The sequence below is a fragment of the Dicentrarchus labrax genome, unplaced genomic scaffold (genome assembly GCF_905237075.1).
Source record: "Dicentrarchus labrax unplaced genomic scaffold, dlabrax2021, whole genome shotgun sequence".
Lineage (NCBI taxonomy): Eukaryota > Metazoa > Chordata > Actinopteri > Moronidae > Dicentrarchus > Dicentrarchus labrax.
The window spans coordinates 21,531,714-21,551,150 of NW_026136704.1; the positions used below are offsets into that span (position 1 = coordinate 21,531,714).

The 19,437-nt window shown below is 40.8% G+C and overlaps 3 protein-coding genes across 3 annotated transcripts; 1 reads left to right on the forward strand and 2 right to left on the reverse strand.

Annotated features, from left to right (window-relative positions):
• The first annotated feature begins 190 nt into the window (after positions 1-190).
• On the forward strand, positions 191-3,344 carry LOC127363025 (titin). The gene is made up of 6 exons (XM_051399443.1): positions 191-281; positions 389-424; positions 823-1,113; positions 1,426-1,698; positions 2,316-2,591; positions 2,709-3,344. The coding sequence occupies exons 1-6, from the start codon at positions 257-259 to the stop codon at positions 2,972-2,974; spliced, it is 1,167 nt and encodes a 388-aa protein (XP_051255403.1). The 5' UTR covers positions 191-256; the 3' UTR covers positions 2,975-3,344.
• On the reverse strand, positions 3,340-8,065 carry otol1b (otolin 1b). Its single transcript, XM_051399436.1, has 5 exons — positions 7,479-8,065; positions 6,547-6,962; positions 6,348-6,437; positions 5,765-5,836; positions 3,340-5,666 (listed from the first exon to the last, which is right to left on the reverse strand). The coding sequence occupies exons 2-5, from the start codon at positions 6,947-6,949 to the stop codon at positions 4,768-4,770; spliced, it is 1,464 nt and encodes a 487-aa protein (XP_051255396.1). The 5' UTR covers positions 6,950-6,962; positions 7,479-8,065; the 3' UTR covers positions 3,340-4,767.
• A 4,310-nt stretch (positions 8,066-12,375) lies between these two features.
• Positions 12,376-18,661, reverse strand: sptssb (serine palmitoyltransferase, small subunit B). Its single transcript, XM_051399449.1, has 2 exons — positions 18,191-18,661; positions 12,376-16,684 (listed from the first exon to the last, which is right to left on the reverse strand). Exon 2 carries the CDS (start codon positions 16,674-16,676, stop codon positions 16,434-16,436), a length of 243 nt encoding a protein of 80 aa, XP_051255409.1. The 5' UTR covers positions 16,677-16,684; positions 18,191-18,661; the 3' UTR covers positions 12,376-16,433.
• Between the last annotated feature and the right edge of the window lie 776 nt (positions 18,662-19,437).

Here is a 19,437-nt window from a genome sequence, read left to right on the forward strand (position 1 = left end):
ATGTATTAGTACATTATGTAGTTTCGTAACTGTGATCCACCTGACTCTTCAACACAATTCTCCTGTTCTCGCTTCCCAGAAAAGTATACTTGCAGATTGAACAAAAAAAATTAAATGAAGTGAAAATGTAATTTTTTGAAAAAGGGGATATCCTGTGGGATGGTTTCAAGCTAAAAAAAAAAAACGTTTTCACTTCCCTCCTTATTTGAAATAAAATAATCTCCCTCAGTCTCAGTTCACAAACAGAGCAACCAAAATGGACCGAGTCATTTGCTTCCTTGGTGAGTTTCCTTCAGTTCATTCATAATATCTCACAAATTTAACCTTGTGTTTAAAATATTGTTATCGACTTTCATCTCTTATGCTTTGTTTTATTTTCCTTTTTCAGTTCTTTCAACAGTACCACAGCTTGTAGTACTTGCTGGTATGTACCAAACATATCGAACACTTCTGCACGTAATGTTTATGTGTTGTAAATTGAAATCTAGTCTTCTATTATTTATGCACAGTGTCATCTGCAATTATACACAAAAAAACTGTGATGAAAACAGATTTTATTTGTTTGTGACCATTTTGTTTTTTGTTTCCATTGTAGATTGAGCTTTATATTTAGCTTGTTTTGCATTTTATTCATATTTTTTATTAATGCTGTGTTCATACTGTGTTAATACGGTTGAAGCTAATGGGGATCCAAATTTAAAAATTAAGAACATAGATGAATTGACCATTAACATTTATGTCACTTTTACAGTGAAAGTATACAGATACAATATTCCTCCCTATTTACATAATATATATTATACACATATTTTGTCTCCATAGATCCTCCTGTGGGCTCATTGATACCTACAGTGGAGCTAGTGTCAGGGCATTCAATTATCTTCTCTGGTGAGAGTGTCCGGCTGAGCTGTGACATTGAAGATATCCACAAGTCCAACTGGGATTACTTGTGGTTCAAGGAATCTGAGCAGCTCGCACAGCGTGGGAAGCACCTCACTCTGTGGAAAACCAAAGTTAAAGACACTGGTAAATATTACTGCCAGGGAACGAGGGACACAGCGGTGGGAAACATACAAACCCTCAAAAGCCAGCCTTTGGAGATCAAAGTGGATGGTAAGATCTTGTTTATCAGTAGAAAATCTTGATTTGCATGTCAGGATGTCAGTAGGAAAAGCAAGAAGACAGGGGTTCTTGCTTTTCCTACTTGTAGTACTCCTGTTAACACAGAAAATTGGTAAATCACTGAACTCTTGCTGCCCTGCATTGTATGGCGCTTCCTGTGCACTTTGTTTTAAATAAAGTGACATATTTGCATGTTTTTGTCCCACAAAACATCTCAAACATGCATGTTTTATCACTGTGTCCATATAAGACAATAATATATTTTTTCGTGGTTTCTTTCTAATCTGCAATCTCTTTGTTCAGGTGGGTTGGCTCTCCTGCGAGTCCCACCTCATCACTGTCTTGTTGGAGACACCTTGAATGTGACGTGTCATGTCCGAGGCACACCCCAACTTCTTGAGGTGATTCTGTACAGAGATGGCGTTGAAGTTATGAGGCAACAGGGCCTCAGCCCACACTTACACGTGATCAACTTGAGCCTTGAGGACAATGGAGTGTATTCTTGTAGGGCTTCCTGGGATATAGAGAGACAGACAGTCTCTGTAATTTCAGATGGCGTTCCAGTGCAGGTCTTAGGTGAGTCTATATACTGGGTTACATGCTGAGTTTGGTTGTGGTTGCAGGTCACATGTTAAATGAATAGTTAGACATTTTGGGAATTGCACTTATTCAAGTTAGATGAGAAGACTGATACCACTGTTATATTACTCCATTCAACATGTAGCTACAGCCAGCTGAAAGGACCAGTGTATGGGATTTAGTGGTTTCTAGAGGTTTCTTGGATGGGATCACTTTGGGGGGGGGTCATTGTGTTTACACTGACGGGCAGATATAAAGCTATTAGCTTAGCACAAACAGTTTGCCTGACTCTGTCTGAAGTAATAAAATCCACTTACTTTAAATATAATGTGTTAATTAGTAAGCTGTTTCCCTGTTTCCAGTCTTTATGCTAAGCTAAGCTAACCTGCTGCTGGCTGTAGCTATGTTTTTGTGTACAAATATGAGAGTGGTATCAACCTTCTCATGTAACTCTTGGCAAAAAAGTAAATACAATAAGCTTTCCCGAAATGTCAAACTGTTCCTATTTTCCCAATAAACTGGCAATTACAACAGGGAAGAAATTATTCTCTAGAAGTGATTTTGAACTGTTCCTGTCTGTCAGTAATGTTTTCTCTTCTGCTGCTCTATTTCAGAGGTTGTGTCGGAGCCAGTTTTGCAGATTGTTCAAATGGGTGACCGGATTACTCCAAATATGATGAAACTCATCTGTCACCACCAATACAATGCCCGTGCTCCTGCCCCTCCAGTATACTACTTTTTCTACAAAGATAACAATCGACTGGGAATAGCAACCTCTGAGAACCATTGCCTGGTCAAAAAGACTCCAGGCGAGTACAGCTGCAAGGTGAAGGTGCTTAAGTTGAACATCTCTAAGTGGAGTCAGCCCAAACGCTTTGGAAGAGTACAAGGTACTTAGAAGTAAATGTTACCTGTTGTATGTCCTCAACTAAAAGTTTAGACTCTATTGTGAAACATTGCGTTGCACTTGTAAAACATTTAAGGTCAACCTGTTTGTGACCCAATAGGACCACAGGGGAAGATGCCTCACAGAGAGCTATTGTCTTTAGCTCCCACTGGGGTGCCTCAAGCAGCCCAGCCCTCCTCTCACTGGTCTACTGCAATTCCAACTCCTGATCAAGGCCTAACCCAAACCTCAGGTCCTCTGCTGAAGCCTTCACAGTCCATGCCAAGCTCTCTGCAATCTACAGCCCAGTCTCAAACTCTTATGACAGAAACTAACAATTTATCCATGGAATCTGTTGATATGTCTGGTATGGGGCCATCAGTTTAACTATTTACAAATCTCAGTGGCGAGAATAGTGTCTCAGTGTGCGTAATCAGATTTGTAAAGGCAGAGAGCAGCTGGAGGACATCAGAGGGAAAACCGGAAAATATTTGACTCTCCAGTGACTGTCCCATTGTGTCAAGTTAATCAGAATAATGGCGACTGATCTATAGTTATCTAATATCAATCATATGCACAAGGCTATTGTGCTGCTAGTGCACACTTTGTATATGATTAACTGTGTAATATTAATGTTAAAGATTACCAAGTATTAACTTCATGTTCTCATCTGTACAAAACTAACTGAATTCATAGTGTTGGTGATAATAACTGATGCCACATTGGTTAAAGCAAATAAAGTATTCCTTAAATGATATATACTACTGGATTTTATTTTCAATGAACACTCTTTTTACAACCCTATTGTACAGCAATACTGCTTACATATGAGAAGTATTGGTATAATAACATGGGCAGTGGATTTATAGTAAGAATAGTAATATAGTTACAGGTCACAGTGATATTCTTTATATACTTAACACATACATCATATATGTTGGTGTTTTTTGCAATGAGAAGATTAGATCAGGCCATCAGTAACAGTGTAGATGGACAGGAAGCAGAGGTCAGGGTGCAACAAAGACAACAGTGAAGAGGAGGAAGACTGGAGGAACAAAGCATTTTACTGAGGGCAACACTGCAGGTAGACGATCAATAAATACTTCAGGTAAAGTATATTGTTCAGGAACACTGTGGGGCTTGAAGAGAGTGGGAAACACAATCTAAATAAAACTAACAAAAACTCTTACACACTGTCTCACTTTGCTTGCTGGTGTATTTATCAACAGCGTTTTGGTGTATAGTGTTAAGGACAAGCATCACAACAGTTTCATATATGTACATTTATCCAACTTTCATCATACATTTGAAATCTTGTAATTGTATCGTACACAGAGCACTTAGTTTTGATGTTTTTGGTTGTTATGGATGTTGTTATAGTGCTCTAAGTATGATGACATTGTAAGATTTCCATTTATGATTAATATTGGCACTTCCTTTTAGATATTTTAATCTTTTCATAGTGTGATTTTTTTTTTCTCTCTTCACTTTACCTCATGTGGACTGGATAATTTATCCTGCATGTATTTATAGAGCAAAAAAACAATTGTGATGCGTTTTCATATACCTGACGAAGGTTGTGTGGATTAAATATGTAAATTAGCAGTAAGCAAAACAGTGTGTGCACATTTTTTTCATTTTTATTCACAAGGCAACAAGTAAAATAAGGAGATACTAGTACAGTGATAATACAATAAACATGATTTTAGTGTTGCCGGTACTTTAAAGGTCCAGTGTGTAACATTTAGGAAGCTCTATTGGCAGAAATTTAATATAATATTTGTGGGTATTAGAATGAGAATTTTTTTTTTATCTACAGACACTACGGGTTGCCTTTCATGGCCATCACCATGTTGAACCACGATTCTTCTACAGTAGCCCAGAACGGACAAACTAAACACAGGCTCTTAATAAGGCCATTCGCTTTCGCGACCCCGTAGATTCACCTTCTTGCTTGGAAAGGGAAGGGGAAGCAAGTGAGTTGCAATCTACAACTACACCACTAGATGTTGCTAAATCCTACACATTGGACCTTTACATTTTCAGACCAGTGAGTAATACAGCTTTCGAGCTGTTCTTAAGTGAGGATTATAGTGTAGTAGCAACACCAGTATATGGCCTTTTCACAGATATAGTCAAGTTGGAACAGTCCAGTAGAAGAAGATGTTTTCAGTAGAGTATCAAGCGTTGTCTGAGTAAAGCAGGAATCCAGAGAAGATGCTGTCATCCTCACTGCTGGCATACGCCCCATTCCAGTCTCTGAACGTCTCCATCCACACCTGATCACCCACCGCCAGTCGCAGCACCACCAGAGTGGACGCTTGGTCGATGTCTTGACCGTACAGAGAGTCCCGTGTCCTTACCCGTCGGGACCCGTTCACCACCAGTGTGGCTCGCAGAGGCTGATTGCGTACAGTGATGTGGAAGGAGAAGACGTAAACCCCAGCGTGGACGCATGTGAAGCTGTTGGAAGTGACATTGAAGTGGTTATCTTCGTTGTAGAAGACTTTGTCGAAGCGGATAGGGAAGCCAGAAGGAGGGAAGGACTTTCTCGGAGAGATACCTACACTGAAGGCTGAGCGTTTCTGGGGAACCCCTGATCCTTTAGCTCCTTTGAATCCACGAAAGCCGCGCTCACCTCTCATCCCAGGGTAACCTCTGTCCCCTTTTGGCCCCATCACCCCTCTTATGCCTTGTGGTCCCTGAGATCCTCTAACCCCTGGTTCTCCTTGTTGTCCAGTAGGGCCCGGATCCCCTCGGACGCCCATAGGACCTGGGGCACCATGTTTTCCATTTATTCCTGGAATGCCCATTGCTCCTGGGATGCCAGGAGGCCCGGAATCCCCTCGCTCACCTTTCTGTCCTCTCTCCCCAAATATGCCACACTCCCCCTTATCCCCCTTATCCCCCTTAGGACCTAATTCAACAGCCACTCCTGGAGGTCCAGCTGGCCCCTCTTTTCCCGGTTCTCCTTTCTCACCAGCAGTCCCATTCTGGCCAGGTTCCCCTTTCTCCCCAATACCACCTTTGACACCTTGCAAACCTATTTCACCTTTCTCCCCTTTTGAGCCAACATCACCTGCAAGGTTAGGGAAATGGTGTCAGAACCACTGAAGTCTGAAGTCTGAAGTCTGAACAATATAAAAGAATCCAACCATCACCTGAATAAGTTTGTACCTTTTTGTCCTGGTTTCCCTGGGACTCCTGGTGACCCAGCTGTCCCACTGCCTCCTCTGTCACCTTTCTCCCCTAAGACATAATAAAGCTAATATTCAGCTAACAATAATAAAGCTAATATTCTTTTAACAATATCCAACATAAGCAATATGAATATTTATTTTTGTTAAACTAGTACTAGTGAAGAAGAGTGGTATATTTAATAAGAATACATGGCATATGCTAGTGTTGTTTAGTGGATACATTAACACATTTTTAAAGGGAACAGACACTGAATCCCCATCGTCACTGACCAAATCAGTAGTTTATAGCTGTGGAGCTCCTCTCACTGGTGACTGAGAACACTACTGTCAGCTCATTAAAAGCCTTTGAACCGCTCTGAATCCACTTACTGATGTACTGTGCGTTTCTAAGTTTATTGGGCTCCATGTACATTGTCTGATGATACACCCTTGTAATATACTATATGTACATTATGCATTCTTATATATATATATATATATATATATGATAATAAAATATTTTGTGATAAGCAATTTTACATATGCATATAATATATACATATTAATCACATTATATTTACCTTTATCTCCTTTCAACCCCATAGGACCACTCAGTCCAGGTTGTCCAGGTAAACCAGCTGGCCCTGTAAAGCCTCTTTCACCTGGCGGCCCTAGATAAGCAACAAGAGGTTAAGTTCAAAATGCTGAGACAAACTAATTAAATTCATTAATAAAATCAAAAGTATTCTTTTCATTGCACTTTATCATTGAGTCTAATACCTGCCAGGCCTCTGTCTCCCTTTGGCCCCCTGGGGCCTCTCTCAGGTGGACAGCACTCACAGAAGTTAAAGTAACACTCATTATAATCTAGGGTGTAGTTCTCTGGGCCAACACCGGGGGCCTCAGGGCTCTCTGTGTAGTACTGTGGAAAGACGTGGCTCGGATAGGTGGTCCTCTCTGTGATGGGCAGCGGATGGGGCGCCACAGGTTTTGCGCTCGGCACTATCTTGTGAGTCTTGGGCATGCTGGTGGTCACAGGGTTGTGAACGGTGATCTGAGGGACGGGCTTCTTGGTGTACTGATACTTTGGCTTCTGTGTAGTTTTAGCTTCAGCGAAGGACACCACAGTGAGTGTAACTACAACTACAGCCAGAAGGGTCGACTGACAGGAGATAATCCTCATGGTTGACTGGGATCTGAGAACAGATGAGTTTATACATGAGACTTTTCTTCTGTTTGTCTGCACTAATTTCCTTTTCCATCTACTTTAAAGGATAAAAGTTTACCGTTGCAAATCACTCAGTAGCAACCAGTGATGCTCTCTCTCATCTTCTGTCAATCTCAATATTGTTTTTACCATTCTCTCTCTTTTTCTCTATTTCCACTTGTATATTTTCCACATTGCCAATTTCAGGTTGGAGCTACGTTGTTCTTCAGTCATGTGCTACTGTGACTCAATAAGTCTGCAGTTTGACCATCTGAAGCTGATTTTATTGTTGTTTATCTGTAAATGCAGCTGCTACAGTGTTTAACTGCAATGAAAACATGCATCTTCTTGAGTAATAGTGGCACATTGTTGATGTCCAGCAAAGTCCTTAACTCAGATATGTCATTCTTTAAACATAAACTAATAATTTTAATAGGTTACTCATCATGCTGACATTCAACTGTCTGTGCAAAATGTATAATTTAACAAAATTGAAAAGACTCACCCAGTTATGCATAAGTGGTATGGTCATTTATCCTCTCTAGCGGTCGCTTGGCAGCACCAGGAGCTCCAGGTCTCTCTGATATCTCTGCCAGGCTTGGGCGAAAGAACATCCCCACCAATGAGGGTGTTTGCTGGAAGCACAGGGGGAGGTCTGAAATCCAACTATGGCGGGCTGGAGCCGACCCAAGGAGAACCACTGTGCTGTGGAACATACTCTGTACCTCTGTTGTGTAGAAAGGTGCTTTTGTGACATGGGATACAGCGCCGACCAGGAGCACTCCCTCACTGCGAGCTAGGCGAGGAGCAAAGGCCGTGGGGCAATGGGTCACCCGATACGGGAGGCATTCCTCCAACACCCAACCTACTACCCAGGCTCTTACGCTGGACAAAGCCAAGCAAAGAGGGTTCTATGACAGAGGCCAGGGCACTACAACAGCCTTTTTTCAATCGTAGGGTTGGACAGTATTCTGCATGTAGCTGCAAGCAAGAAGGTGCAAACTGTTTTCACAGATCTTTTACGTGTGTAGTGCCCCTGTTGCAAGTTTATTGTCTGAAAGTACATAGAAGACAATATCTGCAGCACTTAAGTTAAAATGATCTGGAAACAGGGGTGCCCAGATAGCTCACCTGGTAGTGCTGGCGCCCTATGTACCAAGGCTGAGTGGCCCAAGGTTCAAATCTGACATGCTATGTGCCATCTTCTCTCTCTCCCTCCCTTTTCTGCCACTCTTCAGCTGCATTTTCCATTAAAAAGCCAATAAAAGTCCCTCCAAAAAACAAAAACAAATTATCTGGAAATTGGTGCACAGCACAGGGAGCTCAGAATTTACAATCTACTGGTACTTGGTAAACATCCAGAAGAAAGCTTTAGCCTAAAGAGCACTGATAATCTCCTCACTCAACAGTTGCTAAACCTGAGCTGTTTGTCAAAGGAAACAGTTAATCTCCCTCAAATCAGTGCAGTTGCAATGCTTGCCTGATCACTGTGACCGACTTTCTGCACACAAGCCCCCGAGACTGCTGGGAGCTACATTTGCTAACTATGATTCATACTGTGTGGCTGGACAATGATTCATTCTTATGGTGTAACAAGATAGCATCTGGTTTTTGTAGAAAAGTGATTTTCTGGTAGCTGTCTAGTCGAAACTCTCGCCAATGAATGCTTGAGCAGTGGACATGCCTCAATTGTCAAAGACCTCACGTCCTCAGAGGGATCTATGACCAGCTATGAGTGAGCAGGAAGAAGGGAAATGAAATTTGGGAAACAGAGATGGTGGGATGGAGGGATGAGGAGAGAGCTACTAAATAGGAGAAGATTGTGTTTATTTAAACCATTTTTACCCTCAAACGTACACTTTTCTTGATCAACTCACCTCCATTTACATGCTCTTCTTCCCAGCAGCTCAGGTGAAGTGTCCCTGACTTGCCCCTTCATTAAAGAGAAACAGATGGAGTATAAGATATGCACCTGAGCCTTGAGAGAGAGAGAGGGGTTCCTCTGGGGTTCTCCATGCCCGACCTCAACCCCATCGTCTCTCAGCTCCATTCAGACCACACACAACAGCAGCGGTCAGCTTACAGTGCCCAGCTGGCCACAGAGGACCTAGGCGCCGCTCACCTGTCCGTTCATTTAACACTGGCACCGGCCCTGCCCTCAGCCTCCATCCTCACAGACTATAGAGCGAGGAGGGATAAGGAAGAGTTAACTTACTCAACAGGTGCAGCCGAGCAGAGAGAGGACCAAAGATGACTTGGATGGATGGAGGTGTATTGCCTTACATTAACCCTATTCATGTAAAGGAGAGCTTGAAGCTGCAGTGAATGTGTACAGAGTGAGTTAGAGAGGGTGAGAATGAGACAATAACATAGACTTGTTTAGTAACCAACACAGAGACCAGTCACTCTCTGTATGATTACTCCCCTGCTGTACCAGTACTAATTAGGACATAGACAGATTTTGTTCTTTACTGTGGGATCTTATCAAAGAAAATCTAGATCCTGCAGAATTAGCAGATAATGACTTTGGCAAGGGATCCGCTGGCAGTGAAGACACATCTCATGTAGTCAGACAGAGTACAAAAACACTCTCTCCTGCCACACCTTCTCTGACAAGCCTCTCTGATGTTAGGGATTGGTTTCTAATGCATTTGTATTTCATTGTTGATTGAATTCTACCTTAGGTTACTTGGACATGCTAGATGCTTACTCTGAGTTAGATGAGAAGATTAATACCACTCTCTTATCCGACCATTAAATATAAGGCTACAACAAGCAGTTGTACTGTTGTCTGCCTTTACGTAAACCTAAAAAATGCCTTGCAGCATTTGACACCAAACTGGGGTGGTTGTTCTGGTGCTGTCAAAATGTATATATTAAATAAGATTCATTTTAAAAAGAACCTGTTAAAAAACAGAAATTAACTCTTTAAAGAGCAACGTGACAAAAGTTCAAAATGTTGTTTTGCTTATGTCCAGTAGTGATGTTCAAGTGTTCTGGTGTGTCAGTGTCAGTAGTGAGATCACTGTTTTTAGGTGTGGGCACTGATGCAATAATGCAGACTTCTGGCTATACCCAACAGATTTGAAAAGGGCTGTAAAACACAGCTTTTCAGCCTGATGTTACATTAGTCTTTAAATACAATGCAGGAAATTAAGTCACTGCAAGCAGACACCACAGTATGGCTTATTTCCTTTGGTAGTAAACTTAATGCACAGGACTGCTGGTCTGTCGGTTCAGTTTGGTGGTTGGACAGAAGAAAGAAACAAATGGATCCTGCAAGCTCCCAGAGTGCTTTGAGGTCATGAGTTGTGTCTCAAGGGAACAGGAACAACCTACATAGGTCAATGCTAAATGTGAGGTTGGGGTTGTTCCCTCTCGCCTTCTTTTCTCCTTTTCCTCGTCCGTCTGCAGCCGCATTGTATCTTTCCTACCTTATACCTAAAGGTCCCATACTTACTACACCAATTGCCCTTATACATAGTACCCCTAAATCACTAAACACACCTAAAAAGAATTATAAAATAAACAGAAATCTTTTTTCTTTAATTTCCGTACTGATTATATGTACAATTTGCTTGCCAGTGATCAGGTGTAACTCACCTAACAGACACCATGTACCTGTGAAGATCAGACAGGTTTGATATCAAGTGAAAAAGAAATTACAAAACTCTCACTCCCTCCTTTGTGTGTTTCACACTAAGATTTATGGTACACTGGCAAATATTCCTTCCCAGCACCTTGCACACATTTCCCTCTTTTCAACAAATATACAGCACCACACTCAACCATGTGAACCAGATTAATTAGTACTTGTGATAGTTTTACTTGTGAAAATCATTTAATTGTTGTCGTCACATCTGTACTAAACTGAGCAAAAATTATTTCTCTCCTCGACCACCTGGTGGCAGGCTTGTGTTTTAAGTAAAACCAAAGGGATCCTTATAGTTACAGACTTTTGGTTGTTTAGTGTAATTGTTAAGAAACCTGATCAGACCCAAACAAAAATGCATTTAATGAATGTTCACAATATATATCAGGTCATATTATGTCTTACTTGAGCCTTTATAATTTACAACATGCAGGTGGTGATGATAAAGTATATTTAAGAGAACAAGCCAGTCTCTTTATTAAGCTGCTCTTCACCAACTTTTACTATGAACTAAATTAAGAACAACATGTTTTTGTTATTTTTGTAATGAAAGTCCTTCGACCACGTCAGGGATTGGCTCCAGCTGTGCCTGGCTCAGGTTTTTATCAGGCCGGCCACTCCTAGGCTCATATTGACTGATTCATAACTCAGATATATACGGCAGAGCTGGGAGCTGTGTCATCATGAGATGAATTCCTCCTCAATCTTTGATCAACAAAGAATGGCAATAATTGCACAATCCTTCTAAATGCCACAGAACAAACCCTGTCTGATTGCACAGAGATCAGGCTGGAAATAAATCTGGTGTTGACGTGGAGTACACATTAAACAACAAGGGAATTTACCCTCAGGCAACAATAATGTGATCCTGTGCCTGATCTTTTTTGTGGTTGTGATTATATTCACAAATCATGTTACCACTTGAGCCATGTTTAATCTAATATATTATGTATCTAATCTATGCCTGTTGTTTGCTCTAATCAAATCCAGCTATGAAAGAAGAAAAATGAACAAAGTACAGAAGCTGTATTCCTGGATTTTGCTGTGATTTTATTACAATCAATATAATTGATTTATATATCTGTAACAACGTCTGCTTAGTATGAATGTGACTTTTTGGAAACCTCTTCCGTGTGTTTAACCAAGCCCCCACGCAAAACACAGACAGAGAGAGACACACAAAGACAGACAGACACACACACACACACACACACACACACACACACACACACACACACCCAGAGTGCAAACAATGTTCACTCAAACCAAGCCTGTTAAATGACACAATAATACATTGTAATAGCAGGGTAGTGTCTGTCCTGTTTTCTTTATGTTACAGATTAATACACAAGTGATTCAAAAATGGCACAATCGTTCCAAATTTTGGTTTCACAATGAATCACAAAAATGAGTCACAGTAAACTGGAAAACATTCAGGTTGTTTGGTCATATAAAACAATGTAAAATTCATCTGATGCCTTTAAAATATAGTGATTTTGTAGTAAACTCTTTTTTTTTTTTTAATTAAAAGGTCCAGTGTGTAACATTTAGGGGGATTGGAAGACACGGAATATAAGACTACATTCACACTGCATTTCTGATTTATTACTCAGATATTTTTATTTTGTTTGGCATCTCTGAACATATTTCCTACAAACAATGATAGAAGTAGGAGTAGTGTCTGTACTTATACTTATACCAAACAGGAAACAAAGTGAGATAAATAAAGAAAGAGAAAACATGAGAACAATTAACTTTTTAAATGCTGTATTTTCTGAACAATGCAGTTACATATTTGTTGTTATATGGTGCAGTACAGTACATAATTGTACATAAAAGTACATAATATTAATTTTAGTAAGGGAAAAATCTGTTATAAAAAATAAGCATATTCTGTTTTGCTAGTGCCCAGGAGAGAACATTATGTGTAATAAATACAAAAGTAACCAGCCGTGTGTTAATCAGTGAATGTCAGTAAATCATCACAAAGTTAATTCAAAGATCATGTGCAAGCTGTGATACCATTTTACTTGTATCTGTACTCTGTGTGTTTGTGTGTGTGTGTGTGTGTGTGTGTGTGTGTGTGTGTGTGTGTGTGTGTGTGTGTGTGTGTGTGTCCAAATGTGTGCCATAGATTGTGGCTAAACAGTAGTCTTAGGTTATTACCATGGAGACATTCATTGTAATGGCACACACACCTGTACGAGGGCAGAGCTCAACAATAGCACTTGTTTCCAAAGGCTGTTAATCGTAGAACTGTGTGTTTGTGTGTGTGTGTGTGTGTGTGTGTGTGTGTGTGTGTGTTGGGATAGAGACCAAAGTGGAAGAAGTTATCAAATGTTGGCAATGATATTAATATTTGAACACTTTCTGGGGTTTCCTTGTAAACTGAAACCAGCTGTGGTGGCAGTGTTGGCGTGTAAACGTGTGTGTTTTTCCCGATGTCACGTACCTCTCTGTCTGTAAACTCAACAGTTGCTAGGAGCCCCCCTCCCCCCAAGTTTTATTTGTGAGAAACCGTCACATGTAGACACAACAGAAACAATACACCACCGCTTGAGAGCGTGTTTTGAGAGCGTTTAAATTTGCAGATAGCTTTGTTTACACCTTGTCATTATGGAGATAACCTCTGGCCTCTTCCTTCATGGGATACAAATGATCATGTTAAGTGTAAACAGAAGACAGACCTTGAGGCAGACAAAACGTTACTACGTAGGATGTCATAAGTATGACGCTTTTTTATGAGTGGAAAGGAGGGAAAGTGAGGTAAAGGAGAGGAGAGGAGACAAGAGGCGAGGGGAGGAGAGTTCAGTAGTATTCTGGGATGAGCTTGGGTGTGCATGTTGAGAAGTGAGGGTTTTGCAACTATTGTGTTCCTGGACGAAAAAAAACAACAAGATGAACAACAAGATGGAGGCGTCCAGTTACAATGCGTAAACATAGTTACCTGGCCAGTCCCTCTTCTGCAGCTATACTGATAACCAAAATAATTTCCTGCTCCCTCATCCAACATCCATGTTGATAATATTGCAGGAAATTTGCATGTGGAGTACAAATTAACTTTACACAACTGTACCAGCAACTTTCTTAAACTGTTTTTGCTTATGGTCCATTACATTGATTTGAATTGTGTGTGTTCTGACAAAGAGTGTGGACATGGTAGACTTCAGGTAAACAGAGCTTTGTTGGCATGGACAGGCTACCTAGTATCTGCAGTGGGGAAAGCAAAGCCGTTGGGTATTCATTCCTGCACTGACTGGGGAGAACTGGTTTGGTGGCTCAGCCTCTTATTGTTTGATTTCACTTTATGTGGTACAGTCAATTGTGTCAGGTATGTGCTTCCCATGAGCCTTTGTTTTGCTTGTTCTTCCATTTCAAAGTCTGCTTGACTGAGGGCATAATAGACTTGATATGCTGCATGAATACACAGACATTCATATCAAAAAGCAAACTAGGATGAGAAAGAGAACAGTTGTCCAAATATCTTCACATGCCTTTATTTTCTGAATAGTGCAGTGATGTGTTGCTATCATGTATAAATATAACATTAAATTTGGTGAAACAGTGAAAAAAGCTTCTCAGAGAGCTCATTCTTGGAAAAGGAAATGTTTAACAAAACTTAAATGAAATGACCCAAACTGGGAACAATATAAAAGCATTTTCCGGTGGAGAAACAAAGGACAATTATGTGTTACTTATGGCCACAAGAGAACACAGATATAAATAATCAAAGAGGTTTGGTAACTGACATTGTAACCAGCCAAGCATTTACCAGTGTATAGTATATAAATATATAACTCCATATAAATAAAGTTAACTTAGAGATCATGATTAGACTGTAATCAGCGAACCCTTGACCCAAAGCGCAAATAATCAAAGATGATCTTAAGCACACAACTCAATGCAATGCTCATCACAACTACCTGATACACTATACGACTCATTCTCTATAGATCAACTATAGGTGAGGAAGACTGTGTTTTCGGTCTGCCAGTCAGGCTTTGCTTTTCATTCAGGCCAATTTGTCTGCAGTGTCTTTACATTTTGACAGCAAACAGTTCAGCTTTTAGTTCAGAGGCTGCTGATTAAGTAACGCTATGTCATTAACAGAGCCAAGCCTAAAACACAAAGGTGTGTTGTATCAATATTTGCTCATGTTCAGTGCTGAGCACACCTTCCTGACATACCAACCAGTTAAAAAACAGGAGATAAAGAGAGGGCTCGGCACACATTTTTCCGTTATTTTGTTCTGTTATTCGCTTTGACCAGTAAATTAGTAAATGTGTAGCCCTGGGACAAACATTACTCAACTGTGTAACAGGTCCCTCAATGGACACTTTTAGATTCATCTGGGCTTTTCTATCAACTCTTTCTTTCTAGATAAGCTACACAGTGACTTGAAATGTGCAATGTACCCTGCCAGTTAGCATTACAGTGCATAAAGGGAACAAAAGAAGGTGATAGTGGTTCTGATACAAAACGATAGATCAACCAATAACAATAACTGCATGTCAGAAATGTTAGGGTGAGTACCAACTCCCCTTTTACCAGAGAGCAATTCAATCTCATTGATAACGTGGCATTTCAGATGCAGCAGTTAAACACGGACACACACATACATAAAGGAGCAGTCTACTGATTTTGAAGTTTAGTTTACTCGTCACAGAGAGTCAAACTCCAGCCTGTGAGTTGTAAAATGTCTTCTGTGGCTGTGAAGGCAGCTTTAAATCACTGCCTCGTTCATTCATTCACTACTACTATAGTAAATACTCAATAGTTTACTCTGTAGTAAGCTTAGAGAGACATTCACAAATAATTTTGCATCATCACTGACAGCTGTAGAGTGAGACACAACTCTAATTTTCACATCCATAAAATGTGATGATTTGCATTATGGGATTATTTGCAGGAAGTTCCTTTTCCTTTTTTATTGTAACTTTTGAGGGCACTATAAAACATAGCAGGGTGTAAATATAGTGTACTATATAGTAAATACAGATTTTGGAAACAGTCAAAGTCTGAGAAATAACCCAGATAATGTCATCAGTGCTGTTTCAACATGGGCTACACAATTTTAGCAGAGAGGCTTGAAAGATTTTGTATTAACTAGGTGTTAACAAGGGAGAGTCTACCAAAAGACCCTATTAAATTATATTATGGGAAATGTAGGATCGATTGTTTTAAGGTTTCGGATTTTGAGACTAAAAGTCCAGATAACTCAGCCTCTGCTGCTTTGATTATGACCACTCTGTTTTTAATAGTCTATAAGAAGTCCTTAAATTTTATGGAAGTGACAGACTAAAATCACTGTATTGCCCCTTTGAAGACAGATGCATAAAAGTCATGATTAAAAAAAAAGAGTCTAGCTGTATTTTGTAGTGAGATGAGCATGCAAATGTACAACCCACATATGACCCTATCATGCAAAACCCGTAGGTGGTATGCACTCACACAGGACATGGAGGAAAAATACAACAAATAACAAACAGGACAAACAACATTTCACACGACGTTTCACAGCTAGGGTGTGAAAGTAATGTACAGTCGTGTGTCTAATACCATGGGGTAAGGCCAGAGGATTTGGGATGTAAAGAAGATAGTAAGGCTCTGATTTCCAGATCATTTCATTAAGATCTTCATATTTCATATCATAGTCTTGATTAGCTGATGTGACTGACCTCTGTGGTTCGGGATGGTGTAAAGAGGTACTCCAGGAGCTGAGAAGGAGCTGAGTTATAGGAAATGATTTTGGGACGCATGCTAATCCACACAGTCTTTGCCTCCCCCCCCCCATATTCTCCCCATCTTTTAGTTCATGAGTGCCATGGTGCTCTCAGGCTGGCCACCAAAGATCCCAGAGAAAAACTCCAGTGCAAGGCGCACGTGGATGGGCACAAAGACATATGAGGTGTAGATCACCATGGCAATGGCGGAGAAGAGGATGGAGTTGAAGATGGACTTTTCCCAGGGCTCCAGGACATAGATGCCAGTGATGAGCAGGTACTGGTAGTACAGCCAGGCCAGGTACTCCGTAAAGTTCTTGAAGTTCATCTTGCAAGCTGGACGGAAGGGAAATGGAGGTGGAGTGTTGTGAGATTCAAGCCGTAATGAAGAGGTGGTGTGAGGGAGGATGTGAAGAGAGTAAAAACATAGAGAGAGGATTGGAAGAAGATAATTACAAGAATTTAAAAGGGTTGTAAAAAAGTAAAAAAGTTAACTCCTATTAGTACACAGAGGACGCAGAAGCAGTACCTCATTGTAAAAACACTACAGTACACTTTGTACTCCAAATATTACAAATAAGACCAGCCCTGTCAGTATTGGATTATATTATTGGATTGTCATTACTGATGCATTACTGTGTACGCAGCATTTTATGTTGATCAAAGTAAAACTACTTTGTACAACTTTATATACTATTGGGTAGTTTAATCCAACGAGGAAAACACCCCACTATGTAAAAAAGATTATTATGTAACACTCATTGTGTCATAATAACATAATATTCCTACTTTTCAATCATAAATACTAAACCATTATCCATGGGGACAACTGCGTAACCACAATGGAAAATAACCAATATTCCTTGTGGCTGTGCATTTATTAATTAGGAGGTATGGAAGGGAATTAGGAGCACTCCTCTAGCCTGTCCATACCCACAGCAGAGACCTGAGGGGGCAATCAAGTAGGCCTCATGGGAGCTCAGAGTCTTTTAGGATTCAGTTGTGTGGGTAGAGAAACACCAATGAAATTAAACCCAGGGGGTCACACATGTACATTAAAAAAAAGTCCTCTATTATTTTCTTTCCACACTTTTCCCCACACTTGACACACATACACACGTGTTCCCACACACATGGGACACGTACAAATAACTTTATGCTACATGAGGAGGGTAATGAGCAGCTGTTTTCCACCCCCAGAACACACAGCAAAAGCCAAAACATGCACTTTAACTTTTTACATAAATTGAAGCTTTCTTTGCATGTTGTGGTGTTTGTCATTTATGTCTGGGGTAAGGTTAACATAGCCGCAGGCGTTAACAGATCCTGCTACACGGGTCGGGGGCGGGGCCAACAGGTGCGCTGCAAGTGCAGGTGTACTCACCTGGATTTCTAGAATATGCTTTTAAAAGGGGGAATATGAAAAACAGGGTCGCCTACTTGCTTTTTCAATACAGGGCAGCTACTGTCTGCAGGATTTAAGCAAATGAACTTCCTTAATATAAAAACTATAGTAGGACTGTTCCAATGTAGTTACAAATAAAGCGCATTTCTGCAGCCTTCTGTCAATACCAGCACTCTTTAATCAGAACTAGGATGGCACCTTCATCAAAAATCAAAATGTCTTCATAAATACTTCAGTTAACAGCTTTGGCCCACAAAACTGCAGAATAACTTTAGAGTAAGCAAAAGTTATTCCTTCTGTTGAAGATACCAATATATAATGAGCAGTAATGATACACTTCATCATTATTCCTCCAGTTAATTGAGATTTTTAATAGAATATTAGAGGGGATATATCAGCTCTGTATTGTGTATAACTGAATCCATATATTGACTCACCTGAGCAGCCGCCGTGAGATCCCCTGGATATCTACAACTGACGGAGATAATTACAGGACGAGCTACAGACAACAGCCCGCGTCCCGCTGCCGCTCCGCTGCTTTGTGTAAACGAAAAGCTGCCTCACTACTTTGCCACTGGCCTATATGTAGTAGGTCATACAGACTATGAGAATGACACCACACCCACACTGCTCGTGCTTACGCTCACGGCTCACCTGGCTCACAGATCATGCAGGTGCAGAGACCGAGCACTGTAACGCACAGGCCGGTGTGTGCGCGTTTACGCAGACCCAAAAAAGAAAAGAAACCAGTCCTCGCATCGGAGACACAGGAGGAGTCTTTCTCTCGGTTGAAGGTCTAATTCAGCCACGTTAAGTCCGATGCTTTGTGCAGCATCTTTAAACTTTCTTCAGCCCGTGTCGCATCCTTCCTCTGCGCACCCGTCCCACCTCCATGCTGCTGCAGCCCGACGCTGCGCCACCGCAGTACCTCTGACGTAGGCAGCAGCAGCAGCAGCAGCAGCAGGACGGGGAGAGAAGCAGAGACAGCACAGACAGCACACCGGTATGCGCCTGTACCGCAGTGTAAGGATGCTGTAGTTTATCATGGCTGTTATACGGAAAGCAAGTATTAAATCACATACTGACAGGATCTTAATATTCAGCTGCAGCCTGTGTTTGTTTGTCTATAACGTTGCTAAACCTTCGACTAAGACTCCTGCCTCTATTTATCCCCTCTTTTGTGATCAATAAAGACTAAAGCTGGATCCACTTACGTGATAAGACTATTTTGCTGTTTCCATATAGATTATATTAGTACATGCAGCATTTATAGGACCGGAGTATTTAAAGTAATTTCGGAGACTTTCGGAGAAAATGTGAAACAAAATAATGTCACATTCGTCTCTGATCTTTGGTGTTAATAAATGTAGATTTTGCGTTTCGGTATTTTGGCGGCAGGTACATGATTATGTATGATGAAGGATACTGCTATATTAAATACAGGAACAGAGAACTGACTGAGGTGTGTGACTGGTCAGGGGCTGAATGCGTAAACGTATTACGCACCAACCACAGAGATTGACTGCGTTGGTCTTGGAAATCCACGAAAAGCCTAATATCATTCACACTCAGGTACAAAACGTATATTCAGAAAAGTATTAATTTAGCCCTGTCTTCTCTTTAAAGTCCCCGCTGACAATAGAAATCCAAGTATAAGCTGAGAAGTTGTCCCTTTTGTTTTGGG